Consider the following 27,673-nt stretch of genomic DNA (forward strand, 5'->3'; position numbering starts at 1 on the left):
TGTAAACGGCGCTTTGTCGACACAGCCTTGTCGCTAACAGCTGCGCAGTGTAGACATAACCTAAATGGTCTCCGGTTTCCACTGTCTAAAGGACAGGAGAATTTGGCCAAAGCTTGCCACACAAAGCAAAGTGAGGTTCAAAATGACAGGGGCTTTGAATCCTTAGTGTCCTGTAGCATTTATATTTACAGAAATTTCCAAAGCATCCGTAACCCTAACTTTCTACCTGAGCTTTGTGACACCCCCTCCTCTCCTGAGGGAGCCGAAAAATCCCTCAGTGCACTTGTAACTCTCTGGTGAGTGTGTGTCATTCACACCCCCCTTGATGGCTGACGCACAAGGTTTATGGGTTTTTACAGCTCTGAACTTCACAAACTGACTCTTTAGCTCCAGCTGTAGAGACTTGTGCTAAGCGCTGTCGGTCCCCACTTCAATCCCCAGGGAGTGTTGGGGTGGGTTAGACAGTTCCTGCCTGTGGGGCAGGGGATATGCTCTCCCTTCCAGCCTTCCAGCAATACACATCAGATTGGTTCATATTCTTCCCCCTCTCTCCATTGCCCCCTGTTCTCCCATCCCTTCTCCCCACCTCCATCCATTCCTTCTCTCCTGCCCTCTCTCTCCCTGTCCTTCCCCCTCTTTTACTCTCCTTCAGTTTCACTTTCCTGTGTTCTCCCCCTCCTGGCTCCTCCTTTTTCTTTGTCTCCTTCTGTGGCTGGGACTAGCAGATACTTGCAGGTGGCCCCTCCCAGTGTCAGCACAAGCCCACACTGCACAGCCAAGGGCAGAGAGAACAGATACTCACCCAGCTGCCATGGCCGCTGCAGCTACAGCAGGGGAAATACAAGATGAAGCTATTTGCTCCATCTGCCTGGGGTATCTGACGGAGCCGGTGACTATCGCGTGTGGGCACAACTTCTGCCGAGCCTGCGTCACCCGGTACAGTGAGGAGAAGGGAACGGGGACACTCCTGACCTGTCCCCAGTGCAGAGCCCGGTTCCAAAAAGGGGAGTTCAAGCCCAACACCCAGCTGAACAACATCCTACAAAGGATCAAACAACTGGGGTTAAAACCAGGAAAAGGGCAACAGGATTATCTGTGTGAGAGACACGAGGAACGTCTCAAACTCTTCTGTGAGGAGGATGGAGAAACTATTTGCTTGGTGTGTGAGAAATCCCGGGACCACAAGTCTCACACTGTGGTTCCCACTGAGGAAGCTGCCCAGGAGTACAAGGTAGGAAATGCTGTTGACTTTGCTTAATTAAACCCCTTAAGGACACCAGGTTTATCCACCATCAATACAAGAACAAACATTCACCCCTGGCTGCCTATGGTTAGGCACTTAAATGAAAGGGGCCTGGTTTTCAGAGGGGATGAGCACTGGGAGTTGTGGATAATGGGAAAATATCCAAACTTTTTTTTCTCCAACACTGCAAGTTCCAACACGTAATAGAACAGGGCTGACGGCTCTTTGTGCACCTACAACCCGTCTGCCAGGTGGAGTGGGCAGCAAGAACATAAGACCATAAGAACAGCCATCCCCTGTGGGAGCAAAGGTCCATCTAGCCCAGTATCCTGTCTTCCGACAGTGGCCAATGCCAGGTGCCCCAGAGGGAATGAACAGAACAGGTGATTATCAAGTGATCCATCCCCTGTCACCCATTCCCAGCTTCTGGGAACAGCTTCTGAACAGCTGATCTGTGGCAGGTGGGAGGCGCTGGGAGGATGGGGGAGGAGCTGGTCTCAGGGTCGCCAGTGGGCAGGAAACATTGCGGGGCAGGGGCAGAGCTGATCGGTGGGGCTGCCAGTAGGTGCTGAGCACCCACTACTTTTATTCCATGATTGCTCCAGCCCTGGAGCACCCACAGAGTTGGTGCCGATGGCAGAAAAGAAACTTTAAATGAGAGGAGGGAAGTCACCGGCATTAATTAAGGAAAATGCCACACGCAGGATTCATGAACATAAAACCATGAGCAAAACACCCTTTCCAGTGTACGTTGGTCAGTGTCTTCTGCCTCATGTTCTGGACTTCCATAACCAAAAGTTCCTTTGCTCTGCCCCTCTCTGCTCCCTGACCCTACCCCACTCACAGTGGCTGTCCTTGATCAGTGAAGACTCAGGGTTCAGAGATGCATCTGTGTGAGCTCACCTCCCACCCTGGTTGGCGGGGGAGGACGAAGATGGCACCTTGCTTGCTCCAGTGTCCAAGCCAGGGCCGTCCTTAGGCATACGCAGCTGCGTAGGGCACCATGAAATTTGGGGCACCAAATTGCCCCAAATTTAATGGTGCCCTACGTAGCTGTATGCTGCATACGTGGCAGCACCAGCCCCGGCAACCAGCCCTTTCCCTCAGCCAGCCCCCCGCGGTCTGCGCCCACTGCAAGGGGCAGGGCCGTTCCTACGGGGGTGTGGGGCTCCAGACACTCCCTCCAACCTGCCTCTTACCCTTCCCCCCTGCTCTGCCCCCGGCCCACCCCCATTCCACCTCTTCCCCCAGCAACCCCGCACTCACCAGCAGTGGCGGGAAGTGGAGCAGACGGGCCCCAGCCCAATCTACTCCGCCAGATCCCAGCCACGGCGCTCCGCTTCCCGCCGCCGGTGAGAGCGGGAGGCGATCCTTTCCCCAACCCAAGCGACATGGCTAGGGCCGGGGCAAGGGAAGCGGGGCAGGCTCCTCCCGGCCCCCTGCTAATCCCCAGGGCCACTCTGGGCCTGTGGGGCCCCCAAAAGTGGCCCCCCACAGCTCCTGCCATCCATACCCTGGCGGGGGGGGTGGCCTGGGGCCCCACACAGCCCCCCCCACACGGGGGGCTGCGTAGGGCACCCAAATGGCTAGGTACGGCCCTGGTCCAAGTACTAGCTCTAGTGTCACCACCCTACCACACACCCCACTGTCCCACTCCACCGGCCACTCAGCCAGCCATCACCTGCTTCTCTGCTATAACCTCTGCAGATCAGGGCATGTCTACACTTGCAATTTAAAGCAGAAAAAGTCCCCTTTTGCGCAAAACCCTAGTTTCTACGCTGCTCTTAGTGATTTTCAACTCTTAGTGGGGGAACGTCCTTGCTGAAGCAGGCTGGGCAGAAAAGCTGTCCCACATCAAGTGATTTCAGCTCTAGTGATCACTTAACAAAACAAAAGACTCCGAATGGAGCCTTAATTAGTTCTGTCTGTGAACAGAGGAGAGGAGCAAGTTAAACCATGCCTAGGACTCTTGGGTAAAGTCCACACTGCCGAGCAAGCACACCTGTCCCCACTCCTCTTAAACTTCACAGGGGTCTGGCATCCAAGCCCCCTGCTTAGCGAGTTCAGTTCAGTGGAGGGTGACCCCCTCAATCGGGACAGGCTAAGCCAGGGGTGGCCAACCTGAGCCTGAGAAGGAGCCAGAATTTACCAATGTACATTGCCAAAGAGCCACAGTAATATGTCAGCAGCCCCTGATCAGCTCCCCTGTCCCGCTCCCGTGCCTCCCACCCACCAGCAGCCCTGCCGGTCAGAGCCTCCCCCTCCTCCCTGCACCTCCCGATCAGCTGTTCTGTGGAGTGCAGGAGGGTCTGGGGGGGGAGGAGCGAGGGCACAGCGGGCTCAGGGGAAGGGGCGGGAAGGGGTTAAGTGGGGGCAGGGCCCATGGCAGAGCCAGGGGTTGAGCAGTGAGCACCCCCCGGCACCTTGGAAGGCTGGTGTCTGCAGTTCCAGCCCCAGAGTCGGTGCCTATACAAGGAACCGCATATTAACTTCTGAAGATCTGCATGTGGTTCCGGAGCCACAGGTTGGCCACCCCTGGGCTAAATGCTACTCCGCTGCCCTTTCCTCACACAGTAAAGAGAACCCTATTTCATTACCCCACATTCCATACTGAAGTGATCTGTAATCCAGCACCAGCCACAGTTGATCACTTTGGCAACACGGCCCTGTCTGCTGGATACCTGGGCAGAGTCCGTGTGTTCATGTAAATACAGTAAAAAGAAAAGGAGTACTTGTGGCACCTTAGAGACTAACCAATTTATTTGAGCATGAGCTTTCGTGAGCTACAGCTCACTTCATCGGATGCATACCGTGGAAACTGCAGCAGACTTTATATACACACAGAGAATATGAAACAATACCTCCTCCCACCCCACTGTCCTGCTGGTTATAGCTTATCTGAAGTGATCATCAGGTTGGGCCATTTCGAGCACAAATCCAGGTTTTCTCACCCTCCACCCCCCACCCCCCGCCACAAATTCACTCTCCTGCTGGTGATAGCCCATCCAAAGTGACAACTCTTTACACAATGTGCATGATAATCAAGTTGGGCCATTTCCTGCACAAATCCAGGTTCTCTCACCCCCTCACCCCCCTCCCAAAAACCACACACACAAACTCACTATCCTGCTGGTAATAGCTCATCCAAAGTGACCACTCTCCCTACAATGTGCATGTATTCAAATAAATTGGAACGAAAGCTCATGCTCAAATAAATTGGACGAAAGCTCATGCTCAAATAAATTGGACGAAAGCTCATGCTCAAACAAATTGGTTGATTATCATGCACATTGTAGGGAGAGTGGTCACTTTGGATGAGCTATTACCAGCAGGATAGTGAGTTTGTGTGTGTGGTTTTTGGGAGGGGGGTGAGGGGGTGAGAGAACCCGGATTTGTGCAGGAAATGGCCCAACTTGATTATCATGCACATTGTGTAAAGAGTTGTCACTTTGGATGGGCTATCACCAGCAGGAGAGTGAATTTGTGGGGGGGGGTGGAGGGTGAGAAAACCTGGATTTGTGCTGGAAATGGCCCAACCTGATGATCACTTTAGATAAGCTATTACCAGCAGGACAGTGGGGTGGGAGGAGGTATTGTTTCATATTCTCTGTGTGTATATAAAGTCTGCTGCAGTTTCCACGGTATGCATCCGATGAAGTGAGCTGTAGCTCACGAAAGCTCATGCTCAAATAAATTGGTTAGTCTCTAAGGTGCCACAAGTACTCCTTTTCTTTTTGCGAATACAGACTAACACGGCTGTTACTCTGAAACCTGTAAATACAGTCTGCACCTGAAGCCTTTTCCCCTCCCCAGCCAGCTGTCAGGGGAGAGCTCATTCAGACCCTGCTTGAACATGAAACAATCTGGACCCTGACTCATCCCTGCATGTCAGTGGCACAGAAAGCCACAGCTGGTACCTGTGTCCTGCTCTTCTTTCTTTCTTTCTTTCTTTCTTTCTTTCTTTCTTTCTTTCTTTCTTTCTTTCTTTCCCATGTCCTGTTCTTCTCTCCTCCTTCAGCTCTTCCCTGTCCAGCAGCCCTGCTCCACTCATATTGACTTCTGCAGCCATTAGCCCAGATAACATTAGTAGGATGAGGGGGGGTCTTACAGCTTAGGTACACCATGGATGTACACACCAGGGTATTATAATTGTCTGACAAAGTTGGGGCCACCTGTGTCCTGACACGGTTGGATTTTGACAGCGTGGGTGGGACAACACGGTTCTGGAACCACATTAAAGAAACATGTCATTGCTCCCATCCCATCTGGGGCTGTGTCTGGGCTGGAGAGTGGGAGGCCGGGGATGAGACGCTGCTGAGGTTCCCTGCCCTCACCCCGGGAGAGAGGGGAGGACATGGGCTGATGTTAGGGCCCTGCCCAGGGTTGCAGAAGGAAGGGAGGGAAATGGCCTGAATTCCCTCCCCACAGGGACCAGACTCACTGACACACTCAGTTTGGCCTGAACTGTCCCAAATTTCTGCTCCAAGTCCCTTGTTCATTGAGCTGCTTCTCTGCCCCAGGAACTCACAGGCCACGTCGACACTACAGGGGTTTCAGCAGCACAGCTACAGCCCGGCAGCACAGAAGCCAGGGCCGAAGTGTCACGTTAAGATCAGGCCCAAGCCTCTGTGCTCACTGACAGGGCTCAGGGACAGCCGGGAAGTGCTGGCACTTCTCCCGCGAAGCACCTGCCGTGTTCTCCGGGATCTCAGCTTTCACTTTGCTTTAAACTGAGTCTCCAGCTGTTTTGGTTGTGAAGAAAACCTCAAAACTGTGACCCAGATGTAGGGGATGCAGAGAGCTGGGCACAGCGGCTCTGAGAGGTGTGAATGGCCCCATTGCCTCAGTGAGGGGTGAGCTCAGGGATGATCATTTAAATATCAACACTGTTAATTATTTCGTTCCCCTGTGCAAGCGGAGAAGGAGAATTGCAGCTCGGCACCATTTACTGCCAGTGACGCCTCCTTCCGGTGCCACAAGTGGGTGATGTTTGGGAGATGCCACCTCTTCTGTTCCCCCCAGTAAAGGAGGACCCGGCCCAGAGAGTCCAGCAGAGTCCAGGGGTATATTCTAGCCCCAGGAGGGGAGCCAGGCCCCAGGAGCCCTTGGAGCCCATCAGCAACTTCATCCTGTTCCGAACATTGCACCATCTACTGTGAACAGATCATGGTGTCTCCTTTTAGTGACTCACATGGGCAGAGCTTATTTGTGGGTGGAGCTTCAAAGAATCCAGCCACATTTCCCCGCCCTCCCCCGCTCCGCCTTCTGATCCCTGCTCATTTATGAAGCTGTTTTGCTGGATGCAAAGGCTGCTTTTCCACCTCCTGGCTCTCACTAGCCCCTGCTGGCTCTCTCCCTCCCTCACTGCTTCCCTGCAGCAGCACCGCAGGGGTGTCAGCTGAACAGCACCCCAGGAGCTCTCGGCACCAGCTGCAGCCTGGGCCCTTGGGCAGGGAGGAGGAGAGAACTCCAGGGCTCTGTGAAAAGAGAGTGAAATGGGGAGATCTCTGGCGGGGGCTCAGGAGGGGACTCTGGGGGGCTGCCAGGGGTGTTGCACAGAGCGGGGCTGACGGGGCAGGAGCACGTTGCTGTGCTGTGTGAATGAATCACACGCTGTCAAAGGGGAAGGGAGCCCTGGGTTATTACAGCTCTGGAGCCGTTATAATTATGGGTGGCCCATTCCCCCAGACCGAGTGTGTTCCCTGTTCCTTACTGACCTCCAGCCACATCACAGCTTCACCCTGCACAGTTAACGGGACTGCACTGGCTCAGGTGCTCAGCTGCTGCCTGAGGGAGGCCACATGGGAGCCTGGACAGACGAGAGCACAGTGGGGTCTTGTTCCTGGCCTGGGTCTGGGGTACAGTGGAGTGAGGTGCTGTCCCAGCCTCTTCACTCTCACTGGCAGGAGGGATCGTTCAGAACCTTCCCAGCTATTTCCCCTCTGGCCTGTGCTCAGGGATGGGAAACTTTAGCTAAAACACAGGACTTCAGAAGTCCTGAGTGTCTGCACGAAGCAGAGCCCCCACTCTGAGACTGGCATCTCAGCTCCCATGAGGCCGTTAGGGCCGAGTCTGCTGCTCGCTTCCAGGGTATTTTACTGCTCCTGTATGAAATGCCAATATGGATAGTGCTGTCCATTGGACAGGCAGACTAATGGCCATTTATCACGCACGATGCCCCTGCAGGTGAAACTCCAGGGAGCCCTGGGCCCTCTGAGGAAGGAGCTGGAAGAGGCCCTGGCTCTGATGTCTAAAGAGAAAAAGAAAACTACAGAGTGGCAGGTGGGTGTCTGGGTTTATTCCTCCCTGAGCCCTTCCCCCTGCAGCATTCCCTGGAATGCCGGGGCCCCTAAAGCTCCAGGATGAGGCTATGAACCTGCTCTAGTTGTTTGCTCCATTGCACAGGCTTGGTGCCGGCCATGGGCAGCGGATGCCTACGGCGTTTGGGGAGGCCGGGCGTGAGTGCCGGAACCTCCCCGGTGCCTGGATCATCGCCCTGCCCACTGCTCCACCCCCATTTGGCCTCCTCTCCCCGAGGCCCCGACCACGCTCCCTTCCTGCTCTGCCCCATGCCCGGCCCCACTCCCTTCCAGCCCCCTTCCCAAGGGCTCCCCGTTCACTGTTGCAGCTCGCTCCTCTCCCCCACCCCCTCCTGCAAGGCCCCCTCGCCTGCCTCTTGCTCCTTTCTGCCCCCTCCTGCCTTAAGGGCGAGTGACAGGGGAGGGGCGGAGAGGAGCAAGTGGCGGGGCCCCCCACACAGCTGGCGGGCGGCAAGCGGCGGGTGCTGCGGGGTTCGGGGGAGGAGCGGGAGCGAGGGCTCTGGTCGGAGCACAGGCAGGACTCCAAAGGGGGGAGGGGGGGCGCAGCATCTTGTCTGGGGAGGCTCAGGTCAGTGTGGACACCCCCTGAGTGAGCAGAGCCGGGGGCAGGTCAGTGTAAAGCCAGGCAGCGCTCGGCCACCTCACAGCCTCTCTTGCCATCACGTGGCCACTTCATCCCAGGCACCTGCTACTGTTACTGTGACTTTACCTGTGCTCGTCTCTAGCAGGTGATGAACACATGGGACAAAATGTCCGTTCCAGTTCACCTGCCTTTTCCATTGAAATCCCTGCAGAGAGCGTTGGGGGCGTGAGTAAGACACGAGCAGCAGGGAGGAGAGGAGAAGCAGGTGTCCCACTAGTCAGATAAAAATGGCCATTTACAAGAGCTGAAATGCTCAGAGCTGGGTGCCTCTGGTTCTGCACCTGAAGCCATGTTTAGAGTCCGGCGGAAGTGGGCTGGTTTACAGAGGACAGAACCGCAGCAGCTCCCACTCCCCGCACCGGAAGCAGTTGGTGCTCAGTTCCTCAGACAAAAGGGATTTAGGTGCATAACAATTAACAGCCGTGTTGAATGTGTCCGGCAAAGTTCCCAGCTGGTGCCATGGAGGCGGCTGCACCTTGGGACAGTCACTGGGGTGGTTCTGAAACTCTTGATTATCGCCCAGAGAGAGCGAGTTACGTCCCACAGCACCAGAGGTCACGGCCTAATGATCAGTGTCACTCGGTGCAGAATAACTGCAGCCCCAGTGACTGTGATATGAGGCCCAGCAGGGGTGGCCAGTCACCCACTGAGAGGGGCCGTCATGGGCCTGAGCCAGGTGGGCAGTATCCCCATGGACGGGAGCAGGGCCCGAGAGGTGACAGGCCCCCATGAAGGATGCGCTGTCTGTGTCTGATGGGGGGAGACGTTAGGGGATATCATAATACTGCACGACTTGAATTAGCTGTAACTCAACAGCTCCCAGGGGGCAGGAGGGGAAGGAGGCTGCAGGCCCACGGCCCTTTGCAGGGTCCAGGCCACATGCACAAAGCCTCGGGCAGGTGCCAGGAGGGGCTCCGGAGGGAGCCGAGGCTTGTCAGGGCTGTACCCGAGTTGTCTGAGTGCCCTGTGGCTGCAGCGCTCCCAAGGGCGGGGTGGGGGTCGTCTGGGGAATGGGTCGGTGTCCAAAGCCCATTGGCAGAGGGGCCCAGGGGTGCTGGAGGGCTGAGCTGGGGGCTCGGGTCAGCCAGGGCAGAGGTAGGAGGTGGACGTTACAGCGCTCAAGCAGCTGCCTCTTCAGACACTGAGCACGGCCCCTCCCCCACCACACAGGGAGCCGGACAGACAGACGGGTTAGAGCCCTGCACAGGGAAGGGGAGGGGGGTCAGCACAGGGCACAGACTGGTGGGGGGAAGGGCTGGGGACTCACATACTGGGGTTCGGTGAGGAGGGCTCTGGGGGCAGGGGACAGGGGCTGGGGAAGCTGCTGAAGCCCCTGGCCCTGTTGGCATCTCAGGGAGAGGAAGAGGGACTTTTCCCAACATCACTGTGGCCCGAGTCACACTGGGGGGCAGGCTCACCCCAGGGTCACCCAGCAGCTCTGGGCTGAGCTGCAGGGGAGCTAGAGAGGCCAGTGCAGAGCAGCCAGCCCGTCCCCCTGCCAGGATCAGCACCGGCTCAGCATCGTTCCCACGGCTCCTTTGAGAAAGCAGGTGGGGACACAGCTGGCATCAGCAGCCCACTGCTGTGTGAGCCTAGAGGGCTCCCTAAAGGCTGCGATCCCAGGGGCACTGGGCACATGGGCATGGGGCACTCGACTAGGCTGGGTGAGGCCAAAGCCAGTGCTGACAATGCCCTGGGCGCCCCACACCCATGTGAGCCCCAGGATGGCACCCAAAGGAATATTAGCACCAGCCCTAGGTCCTGAACATTGCAGCCCTGGGAGCTGGTTGTCAAAGAAGGAACATTGCCCACATCCCACTGTGATGGGTCCCCTGGGTGTCTGAGTTCCCGGCACTTGGCACCCAAATCCCCCCACGGACGCCCTGTATAGCCCCCTGTAAATCTTTACTGTCCCCTCGATTTCTCCCCACTCCACTGTGTCCATCCCGTGCCACCTGCAATAACATACTGCGTCTTTACAGAGCACCCGAGACAACCCCACTACGGAACTGGCCATATGAAGTAAATACCCTTAAAAACTGATACTGGTCGAATATCACCTGCTTCCTGGACAGAGGCCCGCTCTGTGTAACTCAACATCTGGCTCACATTTTCTCTGTGCCTTTCCTATTTTTCTATCTCAAGGGGAAAGTGAAGAATAAGAGAGAGATGATTTCAGGTGAATTTAACAAACTGCACACACTGCTGGGAGAGGAGGAGCAGCTGCTTCTGCAGAGCCTGGAGCAGGAGGAGAAAAAGACTCTGCAGAGACTACAGGAAAATGTCACCAAACTCTCCCGGCAAAGCTCCTCTCTGCAGCAGCTGATCACAGAGATAGAGAAGAAATGTCAGCAACCAGTTGCAGAGCTGCTGAAGGTGAGATGGCATCAAAATTCTCCACCCATACAGAATTATAACTCAGATCCATGGATCTGGATTCCATCAATTAGAGTCAATGTGTTCTGTGGTTTACTGACAAACAGAACATCAGGCTAAGGGCTCCATCAGTTCCCAAATATCACAGTTCATGTTAGAGGGGAATTCTCCTCATGGAGATCCAGTGAGGCCGTGGGAGATTAAATGGATAATACAAAAATGATACTGAGCTGAACCCATCCCTGCTCTGACCCCAGAACATTGGACCCAACACAGTCGATAAACATAGATACTGATGGGTTGTGTCCCTAGAAGGGAGAACCCTTTAGCTAAATTCCTGTCTCCCCTATATATATGAAACAAGTGTTCAAAACAGTGAAGCCTGGGAGGGTTGATCTATTTTAAAGATGAAAGTTTGATGCCCAGAGTAAGACTCATACAGTTTTATGCACATTGTGTTAATACAGGACATTAATTCTCTTTTTCCTTTCAGGATGTGAAAAGCACATTGAGCAGGTGTGTTTCCTATGTTCATTGCTCTTATATTCTTGGTGGTGGTTCTGGGATGACGAGTGTACAGAGCAGCTGAGTGATGATGGGACGTTTTCTTCATAGGAGCGAGAATGTGAAACTCCAGGAACCAGAAGCTGTTTCTACTGACCTGAAGAACGTGTATAAAATTTCCCTTGACATGAGGGAAGCGCTGGAGAGATTCGGAGGTGAGTGGCGTCTACTGGGACATTGAGCTGTATTGTGCCTGGGGAGCTGGACAGAGCCTGGGACCCCAGGACACGCTTGCACCCAGCTGACAGGCTTGGAGCTGTGTGAGAGTTGGAGGCTGATGCGCTGAGTGCTGGGCAGTTTGCCTGCTACTTACAGCCACCTGCTGGTACTTGCCCAGGTGTCTGACCAGGCCCCATCACTGTGACATCCTGACCCCTCCGTGGCTGCGTTTATGGGTGTCCCTGAGCCAGGTGCTGTGAGGCCTGGATTGGGCACATTGCGCTGGGAGCTGCACAGACTAGTAACGGATGATGTGTCTATGCCTCGCTCCTGGGACACGTGAGGGCTGTGTTGTGTGGCCACCGCTCAGCACTGCCCCAGCCCCCTTTAGCCAAGGCTGGTCGAGCTTTCTGAGCTGGAGGAGGGGCCGGTCTGGCTGCTGTGGTCTGACCTGGGCCGTGTGTTACTGGGTAACAAGCTGAATCCTACGGGCCCCTCATCTGCTCTGAGCACAGCCCAGTGTGAGGTTGGGTCACTGGTTTTCTGCTCAGTGAGTGAGACTCACACACAAGAGTGTGATCCTGTCACAGTGTCTGAGCGTGAGCTGCCCCCATCCAAACCCCTCCCCACAACCCCAGCGCGGAGACTGGGGGCAAAGACAGAAACCTGACAGCGAGGAAGGACAGATAAGAAGCTAAGGCCGAGGAGAGGGGGTCTGGGAAGGCTCAGTGAGCTCGGTCTGTGATAGTTGAACTGTCGAAGGGGCCAAGCTGGGTGTGTCTGTCCCGGCCGATGGAGGCTGCGCAGTGGGTGCCGGCTGCAGGGCCAGGATCTCAGGGCTCCGGGGAGCAGGAACCCCAGGCTGTGGGGGAAGCAGCTTCCTCTCTGGGGCTGGCTGGAGCCAGCACATCCCTGCTCCCCTCCCCCCTCGCTGCCCCCAGCCCAGCCCAGTCTGTGCCCACCGGACCCTGAACACGGCTGGGCTCTGGGCCATTCCACAGCCCTGGCCCCTGAGCCTGTGGGGATCCTGAGCCAGTCACCTCCGTGCCTCCTTCTAGGGGATCAGCAGCCCCTGGGGAGCCTCCTGTCACCCCCCGGAAACCCCGTCCTGGGCAGGGCCCCAGGCCCTGAGTCACTCGCTGGCTGCTCCCGGCTGGCCAGGCCCAGGGTCTCCAGCAGGGCCCTTGGTGCCGGCCCCGCGCTGGCTGCCAGAGCTCCCAGCCCCTGGCCCAGCCCGGCCTGTTGTCCCAGCGCCGACCCCTCCCCTGCGGGTGGGGGGGGACCCTGCTGCTCTCGATGGCTGAGCCCCCCCCCGCCGCAGCCTCTGGTGCTGCGCTCGCAGGCTCAGCCCGTGCCAGGGCCAATGCGGCGCTGCTGGGGCTGCTCCTCCCCCGGCACCTGGGTTCTCTGTGTCGGGGCGAGTGGCCGGGCGAGTGGGCAGGGACCTGCTCAGAGACACGCGCCCTGTGCTGCCCCCAGAGGGCAGAGACCAGCCAGGGCCGGGCAGCAAAGCGCCACCGCGCTGGGATTAACCCTTTCCTGCCCTGTCACTGCTGCTCGACTGCTCCGACCCCTGGGACCCGGGTCCGGCAGCCGAGGGAGTCGCTGGGTGAATGTGTGGGGCAGAGTAACCAGGCCTCCCTGCACCCCAGCGTCCCCGTGTGCAATGGGGAAGGCCCCGCACTGTAATGCAGCCCTTAGGGGCTGGGCAGTGAGTGTTGTTATTGGTATAGTGCCCACGAGTGAGCCAGGCACTGGAGACAGAACAAGGGGCTGCCAGCCCCACAGGGCTCCTGGTCTGAGTGCAGACAAGGCCCAGCAAGGGCAGCAGCAAACACTGGGGGAGGGGGAACGGGGTTCCCATTGTGGGGCCAGCCGCTCCCTGAGCCCATCCAGTGCCTGTCTTCTGGGTGTGGTAGACAGTATTGTAGTGATGCTGATGGCTACATGCTGGACCCTGGGTCACCCCCCAGGGAACAGGGCAGGGCAGAGGCAGCCTGAGGTCGGGGGGAACTGGAGGCTGTCGGGGAGCGGGAGCAGCCTGGGAGCTGGGAGAGAGACACTGGAAGCCAGGTGGGTGGCCCAAAACCCTGTGCTGTGTTCGCTGTATGTTCCCACTCTGTGCTGCAGGCTCTGTTGGGGTCAGATGCTGTGGTGAGGGGCCCACCCAGAGAGACTGAAGAGAGCGAGGCTCTGTCTGTATGGGGAAGGGGCAGCAGTTCTGTTAAATTGGTTGCAGTTTTGTAGACTTATCGTGGGGTGGCTCCCTCACGTACCACCCTCAGTCATTTCAGGGTGTCTTGGCAAGCATCTTGCCTCAGTTTACCCTCTTCAGCACTTCTTAAATTACACCTCATAGTCCAAAAGATCTGAGAGAAAAGTCCCCTCCTGAGGTCCGCTCTGAGTCTAAGTAAACCCCAAAATAAAATCTTTTCCTTCACTCTGCTCTGGCCTCCAGCTCTCACTCAAGCTCCTCACTTTCCTCAAGTCAGGAGTCCTCAGTCCTCGTTCCTGGAGCTGGGCTTGGATTAGTTTCCCTTCTGGAATCACATGACTCCAGCCCTCCTTCCCGGAGCTGGGGTCATTTCAGACCGTGCCTTTATTCTCTGCATCCACTTTCTCCAGCCGGGGGCAGCTCTCCAGGGCTCTGTCCTTCTACAGCTGCTGCTGTCATTCTCATCTCTGGCAGCGCCTCCCCCTTAGGTGAGCTCCTCTGTCTAGGACAGTGGTTCCCAAACGTTTTTGGTCATGCCCTCCCTTACCTGGTTTGTGCCCCCACCCCGGGAGCTGCGGTCGGGAGCTGGGCCAGGAACAGGGCTGCAACTGGGGCTAGGAACTGGGGCCCGTGTCTGGAAGTGGACCCGCTGTTGGGGCCGGGAGCCGCAGCCTTCAGCTGGGAGCGAAGCTGCTGGTGCAGCCTGAGCTGAAACTGGGGCTGCAGTTGGGGCCAGGAGCTGGGGGCTTTGGCCGGGGGCGGAACCACGGTTGGGCTGGAGCTGCAGCTGGGGTCGCAGCCTGGAGCAGGGCCAGGAGCCGGTGGCTGAGGCTGGGGCCGGAGCTGCAGCTGGGGCTCAGGGTGGGGCCAGAGTGGAGGTGGGGGCAGAGTAAGGCTGGTTGGCGTTCCCTTCCCGCCACCCATGGGGGCTGCTCCATGCCCTGCCATGCCCCCAAATGTTCCTCCACACCCTCTAGGGGGGCACGACCCCCAGTTTGGGGACCACTGCTCTGGAAGCACCCCTTCCAGGCTCCTTGCTCTGGTGAGCTCTCCTGGGAGCTCCTCTCCTCGGCAGCTTCCTGTCCCTAGGATTCCTTCAGCTGAGCCCCGGTAACCCTTTTTCAGGCTCATTAGCTATTTAGCTGCCAACTAGCCACCTAGGGATTTAATTACTTTCAGGTTGGTCTGGGTTGTCTCATTCTCCCGTACAGGAGCCTGTCTCAGGTAGTCTGGTCCGAACTCCCATACAAGAGCCAGCCCTCTTCATACATTTCCCCCCACCCCCAGAGCCAACCTGTATTCAAAGGGAGGCTTGACCAGGGCTGATACTTGGTGATGTTCTGCAGCTGGGGTGGGGTGGGGGGTACTTCCTGCCCTGCTGCCACAAGGAAATCTGCATGGCCCTTGGCCATAATTTTCTTCTCGTCACCGACCAAAAGTGCCCTTCAGTTGCTCTATAACACTCTGGTATGTTATGTCTTTCAAGTACACTCTTTCTTTCTATATACCTGGAAAAATAGTCCAAGACTACCAGGTAAAGATGTCCCCTGAATTCACATAACTCTGCAGCTAGTCTCTTCCAAGGTCTCTTTCATTCAGACTAGCTCCTTGTTAGTGTCACTAATTACTACTGGCCATATCTTTTCCCTGCAGCCTTCAGTAAAAGAGCTATGGGAGCCCATGAGGAAATGTTTCTACCAAGGGCAAATTTAACAGCAGCTCTGGAGTGTTTCATAGCTGATGTCCTGAGCCTGGCCTGGCCGTACCTGTGCGTTTCTGGGGATGTTGACAGTCACTCACTGCAAGTCACTGGGATTTGGGCTCCTAAGTTGCTGGGACACGTTTGAAATAGAGCTGGGTGTAATTTTGGGGGTAAATAGTTTATTTGCTGAAAAATTATATTTTGGGTCGACATAAACTATTCCTGAATCCATGTCGAGTTTGCTGACTAGTTTCAATAAACAGAGAAAGGTGGCACCGCTTCCCTTCCAGCCTTTAGCCCCGTGCCTGGGCCCTCAGTGGGGAGCCCCCGGTTCCATCCCCCCATGGGATGTGGGCAGGTATTGGAATGTGGGAATCCAGGAGGGGCTGGAACTGCTGGGCTCCGGGTGTCTGATGTGGGGCTCCCTCAATCTCTCCTGCTGAAGACGCCCCGCTGTGTCTAAACACTGCCCTGGGCACTGGGCCAGAGTGTGGGAGTGAGAATCACTCTGCAGGCCAGTGGGTCGGGCTGCACCTGGCAGCCCAGAGTCCAGCTCCCCTGGTCCAGTGACCCTGTAAATACTGATCCATAACCCCAGTGAAGGGAGGGGTTCTGGCCCCTGGCACAGCAGTATCTCAGCCATGTTGGTGCCCTGGTATGAACTGGGCCTGGACCCTGGTGCAGCTTCTCCCAGATGGAGTGGGCAGCAAGTGGGGAAATGCCCCCTCCCCTCCCCACTGCCCCAGCCTCATTAGCAATGGCCCCTGTTCCCCCCAGCACCCCTCAACTCCTATCTCCCACTACCCTGTCCCTTTCCAGCGAGCCCAGACACCCTGCCCGTGCCCTAGCATGGAGAGTCCCAGCTGCACCCCGTGGGTCAGGGCTGCACCCCCAGTGTGTGTGGGGATGGCACCAACCTGCTCTTAGCAACAATCCAGCCATACATGCCCCAAAGCAACAGAGATTCCCTGGGGCCTGCCCCCTTCACCTCCCTCTATCCCCCTGGCACCTGCCCCTCCTTACCCTTCCCTCAATTCCTGTGCCCACCTGACCCCTGCCTCTATCCTGTCCCCTCACCCTGTCACGGAGTCCCTGGGCGATGCTCTGGAACTGCTCCCCATGAAGCCATTCAGGACTCTGGGGCAGTCGCCTTTCTGTGAGCAGCCTGTCTTCAGGACACACAGCTCACACAGCTTCCACCTTCCTGGGTCTGACCTCGGAGCATTCAGCATCCTCTGCCTCTCCGTGCGCTTCCCCCCAGCGAGTCCGCTCAGGCGGGGCTCCTGGGGAAGCCAGAGGGTCCTGCACCCCAACTTCGCAGTCAGATGTGACTCTCAGCCAGCCAGTAAAACAGAAGGTTTATTAGACGAGAGGAACATGGTCTAAAACAGAGCTTGCAGGTGCAGAGAACAGGACCCCTCAGCTGGGTCCATTTTGGGGGGCAGTGAGCCAGACAACCACGTCTGCACTTCACTCCATGTCCCAGCCAGCCCCAAACTGAAAACCCCCTCCAGCCCCTCCTCCTCTGGGCTTTGTTCCTTTCCCGGGCCAGGTGGTCACCTGATTCCTTTGTTCTCCAATCCTTCAGCTCCCACCTTGCAGGGGGGGAAGGGCCCAGGCCATCAGTTGCCCGGAAACAGGGTGTTGGCCATTCTCTGTGTCCAGACTCCTGCACACACATGCCCTCTAGGGCTCTGCAATGATCATACACCCTTACTCCACCCCCTAGATACTTAAGAACTGCCTAGGGGAAACTGAGGCACCCCCACACTATTCAGAGGAAACATTAAGAACAGTCCCACTTCGTCACATCCCATCCCAAACTCCTGCTGCTCCGCCTGGGACCCTGCCCCTCTCCCCACCTTTGTCTCTGTGGCATCTGCCCCTGCCCTCCACCCACCTCTGCCCCCTGGCACCTGCCAATATCCACATGCCCCTGTGCCCCCTGGCTCCTGCTCCCCCCTCCCCCCTGTGCCTACCTGGCCCCTGCCTCTATCCTCACCCCTCCCCTTCTTCTCACCCCCTTTCTGCTCCCCTGGGCCCCTGCCCCTCTGCCCCCACTTTGCCTCCCTGGCATGTGCCCTGCCCTCCACCCACCTCTGCCCCCCTGGAACTCACCCCTCCCTTCTCCCCCTGCCGTCCTGTCCCCTGCCCCTCTACCCCAAACATCCTTTGCACCCTGGAGCCCACCCATCACTTCACCCCCCTGCTACCTCCTGGAATGAACCTCTCCCCTTTCCCCCTCTCCTGCCATGTCTCCTTCCCCTCCCCTCGCCCCCCCTGCCCCCCTGGTGCCTGTCACTGCCCTCTGCCCTTTCATGCCCCCCACACCCATCACCCTCCTCTGCTGTCTTGGCTCCTGCCCTTCCCACCCCCCTCATCCCCGCATGTTACCCGTCCCTCTCCCCACCCTCTCTGACCGCTGGCACCCTTCCCTTCCCTCGTCCCCCTGTGCCCACCCCTCCTCTAGCCCCACTCTCACCTTCTGGCTCCTGCCCCTCCTCGATCCCCTCTCCTAACACCTCCCTGTACTGCCCTGCCTCTCTCCTCGCCCCGCTCTGGCCCCTCGTGCACACCCCTCCCATCGCCCCCCTCTCTACCTCCTGGTGCCTATCCCTCCCTCCTCTGCCCTCCCTGTGTCTGCCCTTCTGCTCAACCCCCTCAATCCCCCTGGCACCTGCCCTTTCCCTTCCCCCCCCTGCACCCTCCTGGTGCCGACCCCTTCCCTCACTCACCCTGACCCCCTGGTACCTGCCCCTCCTCTTGCCCCCTTCCTCCCTGATGCCCACCCCCCTCACTCCCTCTGCCCCCTGACTCCACTCTCCTCACGCCCCTCTGCCCCCATCACCCATGACTTGCCCCACCCCCTGCCTTTCTCATGACCACCCCTCCTTTCACCCCCCATCTCCTGGCACCCACTCCTCCCCACCCCCTTCCCTCCTTTTTGTCTGACCCCTTCCTTTACCCCCTTCTGTCCCCCGGCACCTGCCCCTTCCCCTGCCCCTCTGGCGCCCACCTCTTCCCTTGCCCCCCTCTGCCCCCAATACCGCCTCTTGCCCCTTGTTGTCCCTGGTGACTGCCCCACTCCATGCCTCACCACTGTCCCCCTGGCGCCTGCCCCTCCCACTGTCCCACTGCTGCCTGCCCATCTGCTCACCCTCCTGTGCCCCCCGGCTTTCACCCCTCCCCTCGTACCCCTCTAGTCTCCTGGCACCCACCCCTTCCCTTGCCCTCCTACCCACTGACGATCACACTTTCCCTCACCGTCCCGCCCATTTCCCCTGGTGCCTTCCCCATCCCATGCCCCACCACTGGTCCCCTGGCACGCACCCCTTCCCTCACCCCCCTGTGCCCACCCCTCCTCTAACCCCACTCTGACCCCCTGGCACCTGCCTCTCCCCAATGCCGTCTCCTAACACCTCCCTCTACCCACCTCCCTCTACCCACCTGTCCCTGCCTCTCTCCTCGCCCCTCTCTGCCCCCTGGTGCTTGTCCCTCCCCTCCTCTGCCCTCCCTGTGTCTGCCCTTCTGCTTAACCCCCTCAATCCCCCTGGCACCTACCCTTTCCCTTACCCCCCGCACCCTTCTGGTGCCGACCCCATCCCTCCTTCCCCCTGCCCCCCAACACCTGACCCTCCCCTTGTCCCCTTCCTCCCTGGTGCCTACCCCCTCACCACCCTCTGCCCCACTGACCCCACTCTCCTCTCCCCCCTCTGCCACCATCATCCATGCCACCTTCTCTTTATTTCTCACCTCTGCCCCTCCCCTCGCCCTCTGGCTCCATGACACCTGCACCCCTCACCACCCCTCTAGTCCCCTGGTGCCAGTTCCTCCTCTGCCCCAAGTCCCAGCTCTACCCTTGCCCCATCTGCCTCCCTGGTGCCTGCCATTTCCTTTGCCCCCTCTGCCCGCCTGGTGCAAGTCCCTTCCCTCGCCCCCCTTTGGACCCCTGGTCTCTGCCCTTCCCCTCACCTCAGCACTGGCCCGCCCCTCCCCTCCCCCTCTCCTAATCTCTGGGTCCCACCCCTCCCTTCATCCTCCCTCTGCCCCCCTGGTGCCCACATCTCCCTTCACACTCCTCTGCCCCCCTAGGTCCTGCCCTTCTCCACACCCCTCTCTCTGCCCCCCTTCGGCTCACCTGCTCCCTCACCCCCCATTCTGCCCCCCGGCACCAGTGCCTGCCCATTCGCTACCCCCCATGGTTCCACCTCCCCACTGCTCATCATCTCACCCCCTGGCAGCTCACCCTCCCCTTGATTTCCCCTGCCCCATTGGAGCTCCCCCATTCCCTCACACCCCTCTGCCCCCTGGTGCCCGCCCCTTCCCTTGCCCCCCGCAGCCCCCTGGGGTCCATCCCCTTCTTCTCCCATGGAGCCCCCTCCCCCCACCCCCTGCAGCCCCCAGGATCCTGCCCTTCACCCCCCTCTGTTCTTATGGTGCCTGCCCCTTCCCTTGTCCCCTCATTGCCTTTGTGCCTGCCCCACCCCTCTACCCCTCCCCCCGCTACTCCTGTAACCTCCCCCTCCCCCTCCCCCCTCTGCTCCTGTCACCTGCCCCTCCCCTCTACCCCTCCCCCCGCTACTCTTGTCACCTGCCCCTCCCCTCTACCCCTCCCCCCTCTACTCCTCTAACCTGCCCCACCCCTCTACCCCTCCCCCCTCTACTCCTGTCACCTGCCCCTCCCCTCTACCCCTCCCCCCTCTGCTCCTGTCACCTGCCCCTCCCCTCTACTCCTCCCCCCTCTACTCCTGTAACCTGCCCCTCCCCTTTCCTCTCCCAGCATCATCCTCCCCCCTCCCCTCCCCCGCCCCCACTGACACCTTCCCACCCCTCCCCCGCTCCTCCTGCCCTTTCCCCCCATTGTCTCCTCACAGGCAGAGGGGCCCTGACTCCCCTCAGGCAACAACCCCCCCCCCAGTGATTAACGGGGACGCAGGTTAATTTCCCTTTGATCCCAGTGACCAGCCCCTGCCCCCGGCCCTGACTCTGTGACTCTCTCCCCAGTGGACGTGACTCTGGATCCAGACACGGCAAGTGCCTGGCTCGTCCTGTCTGAGGATCGGAAACGTGTGAGACGCGGAGACACACGCCAGGATCTGCCCAACAAGCCTGAGAGATTTGATAATTATGCCTTTGTCCTGGGCGCTGAGGGGTTCGCGGGCGGGAGGTGTTACTGGGAGGTGGGGGTGGGAGACAAGACGAAATGGACTCTGGGGGTTTGTCGGGAATCTGTGAGCAGGAAGGGGAAGGTCACACTCACACCTGGAAATGGATTCTGGGCCATGCGGCTGGAGGACGGGGGATACAAGGCCTTCACCTCCCCCTCGACCCCCCTCCCTGTGAGCGTCCGGCCCAGACAGGTGGGGATTTTCCTGGACTATGAGGCGGGCGAGGTCTCGTTTTACAATGTGACTGACGGGTCCCATCTCTTCACGTTCACTGACACCTTCTCCGGGACGCTCCGCCCTTATTTCAATCCTGGTCTCAACGCTGGGGGTACAAACGCTGCTCCCCTGATCATCTGCCCGGTCCCGGCTCCGGCCGGGGGGAATCTCGGTCCCTGACAGTGACCCCGCGGCTCAGACTGGCCCCCCCAGCGCTGCTGCTCCTCCCGCTCCCCTGTGGTGGGGCCGGTTACTGCAGCTACTGGAGTTTTTGTGCTGCCCGGACGCTGCCAGTTTCCCTTTTCCACTGGAGGGTCCAGTCGAAAACCAGACACCTGGCAACCCCCAGCCCTCACCTTGCCCCGTCCCCTGCCCCGGGGGTAGCAGATGGTGGGGGATGGGGTCATTCACTCCTGTCAGCATTTTCTAGTCCTGTGAAATCTCAATGTAAAATAGGAAAGAAAAAAGATTATTCTAATTTAGAAAATATTATTGTAACAAGGTGTAAATACAAGAATATTTCAATTTACATTTCAACAGTATTTCAATTCAGAACCTAGATCTGCCAGTATCTGCTCTGGACAGCCATGTTAATATATCATTTCACATGTCTTCTTCCACCTAATGTGCTTTCATAGTTCTAAGTGGAAATTCTTCTACCCATTTTGAAAAATCATCTGTAGCTCTCAGTACATACTGGTATCGCTTCTGTGATACTGGATAGAGCCCGATTAAATCTGCTCTCAGCAATTCCCAAGTTTTAACAACCTACGTGCAAGAACACAGGCTAGAGTTCTCATTTGGATCTTTCCTATGACATTTTTATTATAATCCCATATATAGGAAGCAAAGTAAACATTATAATGTGGTTTCTATAACAGTTGATGTCTCCACACAGTCAGAATCTAACTTTTGGTGTTTTTCAGAAGTAAATAAATACAGGACAAATTTCTGCAACTGAGAACTTGCATAAATACACCTTGCAGGGTCGGCGAGTTATATGGTCCCGTGGTGCTCGTGCTCCAGCAATATTCAGGGCCTGGGAGCCTGGGTCCACCAATGTTTGGGGCCGGGTCTCTGCCCCGGCCCCACCTGCTGCCCCCATGGGCCTCCCCTGGAGCGCCCCCGGCCCCGCCAGCTGCTCCGCGCAGTGCTCCCTCACCGGCCGCCGCTGGCTACAACACAGGGACCGGCGAGGGCGGCAGGCTGAGGTGGCCGCTGCGCCTACGGAGGGGGGAGAGGAGGAGGTGCACATGTGATGGCAGCCCCCCCCCGGCACCTACTGGGAGACGACTCCAACTCCGAGGAGGCTTCCTGGAGTCTGGACCTGAGCAGCTGGGGCATGGGTCTGTGTTGGACTCGTGCCCCCGGCCGCAGTCACCTCTCCTGCCCCAGGCTTGGCAAGGAGATGCCCCATCCCCCACACCCAGTGATGCTATGGTGACAGGCAGCAGCAGGGGAGGAGGTGCACACGTGACAGCAGCCCCCCTCCCCCCGCCCCCGGCTTCTGTCACCCACCACAAGGGAGGCGAGGGGCCTTCCTGGACCTGAGCAGCTGGGGCTTGGGTGAGTGTCGTGACACTCTGCCCTCCCCGCCCTCCGCAGTTACCACTCCTGCCCCAGGCTGGGCAAGGGGCAGCCCCATCCCCCACTGGACACCGATGAAAAGTGTTTGATGCCTCCTGAAGGACATCGCAGAAGAAGGGGCGACATTTTGTTTTAATTTTAGAAAGTATTTGCTTTTGAGGGCTATTGATCCAAGAGTGCTGGGTTGTTTCTGTATTCAAAAGCGTATTAATAAAGTTGATATTCTTAGCTAAATACATTTTTCTTATGATGGTGATATTGTGGAATAGAGGGAAACTGTTAAATGCTTCCTGTTTCCAGTCCACTTTTACATAATTTAAAAAATATATAAATCAGCTTACAAGGCAGGTGTGAACGTCCCACTAGGCTCCTGTCTGCATCTTTAAGAGCCTAAATAACTTTGCAAATGTGGCACAGAGACTAAGGGGCAGATTTTAGAAGGTCTGTAAACACCTAAAGATGTAGCTTGGCATCTCCCGGGATTTTCAAAAGCACTTAGGTGCCTAACTCCCATTGGAAGCGAGGTGCCCAGGCACCTTTGTAAATTCTCCCAGAACGACTCGGCCAGCTCGCCACAGGCTGCTTCCCCCGCACAGGGTCCCACATGGGCACTTACAATTTTTGGCCTCAACTTTTTTTTATTATTGTGTCAAATTCAGAAAATTGCAGCGGGATTTCAGAATGTTCTAGGGGAGGAGACCTAAGTCCCCACATTCTAAAGCCTCCCCCACAGCCTCCCAGAGAAGCCCAGTGGGGTCGGCTCCAGGCCTGGCTTGGGGGGATTCCCAGGTCCCCTTCGGACCAATAACTGCATGGTCTGACTCCCAAAGACAAGCCGAGCCCAGGATCCCAGTGCGTGCGATGAGGCCAGTGAGCAACAGGGAATGTCCCGGCATTTACTGCCCAAGGGACTCATTGTCCATGGCGAGGAGTGAAACAGCCATAGGGGCCAAGAGTGAGAGCGCCAGGCCCTGCTGTACAGGCTGCTTTGTGCTGCCAACTTAGCTGTGTCAGGGAAACTGGTCCCAGCGCGATGGAGGGAGCGGTGGGGACGGGGAGTGGGGAGAGCTGGGGAAGGGAAGTCGGTAGCTGGGCCAGGGGAAGGGGAGGTAGAGCCCAGCCCCAGGGTTGTGTGAGCGAGGGGCCCAGGATGGGCGAATGGGACCTGGGAGCTCTTCAACCTTCTCCCCACCTCAGCCTCTCACCTAGCCTATACCCCACCCCATATTCTTTTATCTTTGCACCTGCCTCCATGCCTGGACGCTCACCCTCACCTGTTGCCCTGGGCCTGCAGACTTCTCCTTCCATACACACATTAGTGAGCCCCTGAGCCCAGCCCTGCTTGGGAGCATCCAGGGCAGGGACCATACAACATGCCCAGGGCACTGAGGGGGCTACAGAAATAATATGGAATAATAGTAACACCAGTAATTCTCCAGGCAGAGCAAAGGCATAAATAAAAGGCAAGAGACCAAGACCGGGTGGGGCAGGGCCCGGGGGAGAACAGAAGGGCTGAAAGAAGCGCTGGGGAAATCATGTGCAGAATGTGACATGTCCAGTGAGCTCAGCTTCTGTTCCCCTTTGTCAGCTGCCCACAAGCTGATCACAATTTTCTCAGATTTATTTGTTCAAATACATTTGTCAAATACATTGATTTCTGTGGGGTTAGTTATGATTGGACACACAGGTCACATGGGATTGTTTCTGTTTCTTGATTGGCTGAATTTAACTCTTAGAAACAGGTTTTTGGTGCAAATATGTGTGATTAATGCTTTGGTGGGGTTCCTTGTGTTGGATCATATTAAAGAAGTTCTGTATTAAAATCACAAATGAGTTTGATTCCCCATAGTTTAAATTCCAGGGTATTATTAATTAAGAGGTCTCTTGGTTTTTGGTACTGTTTCTCTCCCTCTATGTGTGAAACTTGCAAGCTGCTAATTGCGTTAGTACATTCTAAGACAGAGTCTGTTCTCAAAGCAATTCACAGAGAGAGAGACTCAAAGCAATACTCTAACAACAGAAACAGCACCCAGAGACTCCCCGCCCTTTTGTTGTATTAACAATTGTGATTAAAATAGAGATAGAGGATGTATGTGGATGGATGCTTGGTGTGGATAATAACTGAATGATCAGGGAGGTGCCAGCCTAAGAATGCAGTGTCCATCGGCTGAAGAAGGCGTCAAGTGGAAATAACCAGAGGACCCTAATCCGCCCCCCCCCCCCCCCCCGGAGGGCAGACTGGAATCCACTCAACAGCCTCAAGAATGGGAGAACCAAAGAACAAGATAACATCTAGCAGCTCGGAGCCATCAGGAATGTGCTATCTGCTGATTGATTCAGCAACCGCATGATGAAGCAATTCCCATAGACTGGCATAGGAAGAAATTCCTATAAAAATAGACTCTAAAAAGTGAGAACTTTGGGGTCTGATTCTGCAAACCAACTTCCAGGAGCATCAGATGAGCATCTGACAAGGCCCTGCTCCCTCCTCATGTCCAGGCCACCTGGCCAGTGGCTTGGCATGAGCAACTCTAAGGCTGGTAACTATGATAACAACCTTGCAGAACCTGTGTGTGTGTGTTTGTATGAATGAATGTGTGAATAAATATGAGATTGAATGGAATGTAATAGCTATAACTAACTGCTTACTATGATTCTTTCTGTATTCACAATAAATGTGGTATTTTGCCTTTTTCCCTTTAATAAGATCCTGCTGGTTTTTATTTTATTGGTACAACACCTGCATGCTGAAAATTATACACATACTTAAGGACCTTGTTGTGTCAGGACCTAAATGTTCAGACATTGCTTCCCAGGAATATTTTATAACATTTAGTAGAAATCCTTTGTTTGCATGGACATTCCTGCCGGCAAGCGCCGTCGATGGAATATGCATGGGATGAATGCAGAAGGGGCAGGAGCTAAAGGCAATTCATGGGGAGTCAGGCACCTAACTCACGCAGGCACTTTTGAAAGTCCCACTAGGCTCCAGTCTGCATCTTTAGGAGCATAAGTAACTTTGCAAATCTGGCACAGAGACTAAAGGGCAAAGTTTTGAATATCCATAGTCACCTAAAGATGTAGTTAGGCATCTAGTGGGATTTTCAAAAGCACCTAGGTGCCTAACTCCCATTGGAAGCTAAGTGCCCAGGCATCTTTGAAAATTCCACTAGGTGCTTATCTGCATCTTGAGACATCAGAACACCTTGGAAACTCTGGGCCTAAGTGACTTGCCTAAGGCCAGACAGGGAGTCTGTAGCAGAGCAGGGAATTATGCACCTTACCCTGGAACTCCCTTCAGAGCCGCACCTGAAGCGTCTCAGATCCCCTGAGCTCGGTCAGCACAGGCAGCGGGGTGTTTAATTACTGTTTCCTGTCAGTGTGTTCTGGGGCACACAGGCTCAGCGTCGCTGGTGCCCTGACTCAGGGCCCGTCTGTCAGATAATAGTTCAATGATGTGCAATAAAAAAGGAGACTCTGACCTCAGAGGCTCCCCTCTGCAGCTCAATAAACTCTTACCCTTTGTACCCACTGCTCGCCACCTGCACCTTTCTGCTGCTGTTACCCAAGGTCGTCATCTCAGCAGGATCATAAACGATGAGGGAGAGGAGGTTTCAGAGTGGTCGCCGTGTTAGTCTGTATCAGCAAAAACAACGAGGAGTCCTTGTGGCACCTTAGAGACTAACACATTTATTTGAGCATAAGCTTTCGTGGGCTAGAACCCACTTCATCAGATGCACGGAGTGGAAAATACAGGAGCAGGTATAAATACATGAAAAGATGGGACTTGCCTGCCAAGTGTGAGGTCAGTCTAACGAGACAATTCAACTAATAGTAGGATACAAAGGGAGGAAACATCACTTTTGTAGTGTTAATGAGAGTGGCCCGTTTCAAACAGTTGACAAGAAAGTGTGAGTAATAGTAGGGGGAAATTAGTATGGGGCAAATTAGTTTTAGGTTTTGTAAGGACCCAACCAGCCCTAATTCAGTCTTTATTCAGGCCTAATGTGATGGTGTCCAGTTTGCAAATTAATTCCAGTTCTGCAGTTTCATGTTGGAGACTGTTTTGGAAGTTTTTTTGTTGAAGAATTGCCACTTTTAGGTCTGTTATTGAGTGACCAGGGAGATTGAAGTGTTCTCCTACTGGTTTTTGAATGCTATAATTCCTGATATCAGTTTTGTGTCCATTTATTCTTTTGCGTAGAGGCTGTCCGGTTTGGCCAATGTACACGGCTGAGGGGCATTGCTGGCACATGATGGCATATATCACATTGGTAGATGTGCAGGTGAATGAGCCCTTGATGGTGTGGCTGCTGTGGTTAGGTCCTATAATGGTGTCCCTTGAATAGATATGTGGACAGAGTTGGCACCGGGGTGTGTTGCAGGGTTTGGTTGCTGGGTTAGTGTTTTTGTTGTGTGGTGTGTAGTTGCTGGTGAGTATTTGCTTTAGATTGGGGGGCTGTCTGTAAGTAAGGACTGGCCTGTCTCCCAAAGTCTGTGAGAGTGAGGGATCGTCCTTCAGGATAGGTTGCAGATCATTGATGATGTGCTGGCGAGCTTTTAGTTGGGGGCTGTAGGTGATGGCTAGTGGCGTTCTGTTACTTTCTTTGTTGGGCCTGTCTTGTAGTAGGTGACTTCTGGGTACCCTTCTGGCTCTGTAAATCTGTTTCTTCACTTCAACAGGTGAGTATTGTAGTTTTAAGAATGCTTGACAGAGATCCTGTAGGTGTTTGTCTCTGTCTGAGGGATTGGAGAAAATGCGGTTTTATCTTAGAGCTTGGCTGTAAAAAATGGATCATGTGATTTGGTCTGGATGAAAGCTGGAGGCATGTAGGTAGTATAGCAGTCAGTAAGGTGGTGTTTATGTGACCACCACTTATTAGCACTGTAGTGTCTAGGAAGTGGACCCCTTGTGTGGACTGGTCCAGGCTGAGGTTGATGGTGGGGTAGAAATTGTTGAAATCCTGGAGGAATTCCTCAAGGGCTTCTTTTCTATGGGTCCAGATGATGAAGATGTCATCAGTTTAGCACAAGTGGAGTAGGGGCATTAGGGGACGAAGCTGAGGAAGCGTTGTTCTAAGTCAGCCATAAAAATGTTGGCATACTGTGGGGCCATGCGGGTACCCATAGCAATCCCGCTGACTTGAAGGTATAAATTGTCCCCAAATCTGAAATAGCTGTGGGTGAGGACAAAGTCACAAAGTTCAGCCACCAGGTTTGCCGTGATAGTATCGGGGATGCTATTCCTGATGGCTTGTAGTCCATCTATGTGTGGAATGTTGGTGTAGAGGGCTTCTACATCCATAGTGGCTAGGATGGTGTTTTCTGGAAGATCACCAAAGGATTGTAGTTTCCTCAGGAAGTCAGTGGTATCTCGAAGATAGCTGGGAGTGCTGGTAGCGCAGGGCCTGAGGAGAGAGTCCACATAGCCAGACAATCCTGCTGTCAGGGTGCCAATGCTGGAAATGATGTGGTGTCCA

General features: G+C 56.0%; 1 protein-coding gene across 1 annotated transcript; it reads left to right on the plus strand.

Annotated features, from left to right (window-relative positions):
- The first annotated feature begins 730 nt into the window (after nt 1-730).
- On the plus strand, nt 731-21,095 carry LOC144274493 (E3 ubiquitin-protein ligase TRIM39-like). The gene is made up of 6 exons (XM_077833346.1): nt 731-1,231; nt 7,430-7,525; nt 10,352-10,582; nt 11,076-11,098; nt 11,198-11,301; nt 20,227-21,095. The coding sequence occupies exons 1-6, from the start codon at nt 812-814 to the stop codon at nt 20,784-20,786; spliced, it is 1,434 nt and encodes a 477-aa protein (XP_077689472.1). The 5' UTR covers nt 731-811; the 3' UTR covers nt 20,787-21,095.
- The last annotated feature ends 6,578 nt before the right edge of the window (nt 21,096-27,673 follow it).

Source organism: Eretmochelys imbricata, chromosome 14 (assembly GCF_965152235.1).
Source record: "Eretmochelys imbricata isolate rEreImb1 chromosome 14, rEreImb1.hap1, whole genome shotgun sequence".
In the NCBI taxonomy this organism is placed as follows: Eukaryota; Metazoa; Chordata; order Testudines; family Cheloniidae; genus Eretmochelys; species Eretmochelys imbricata.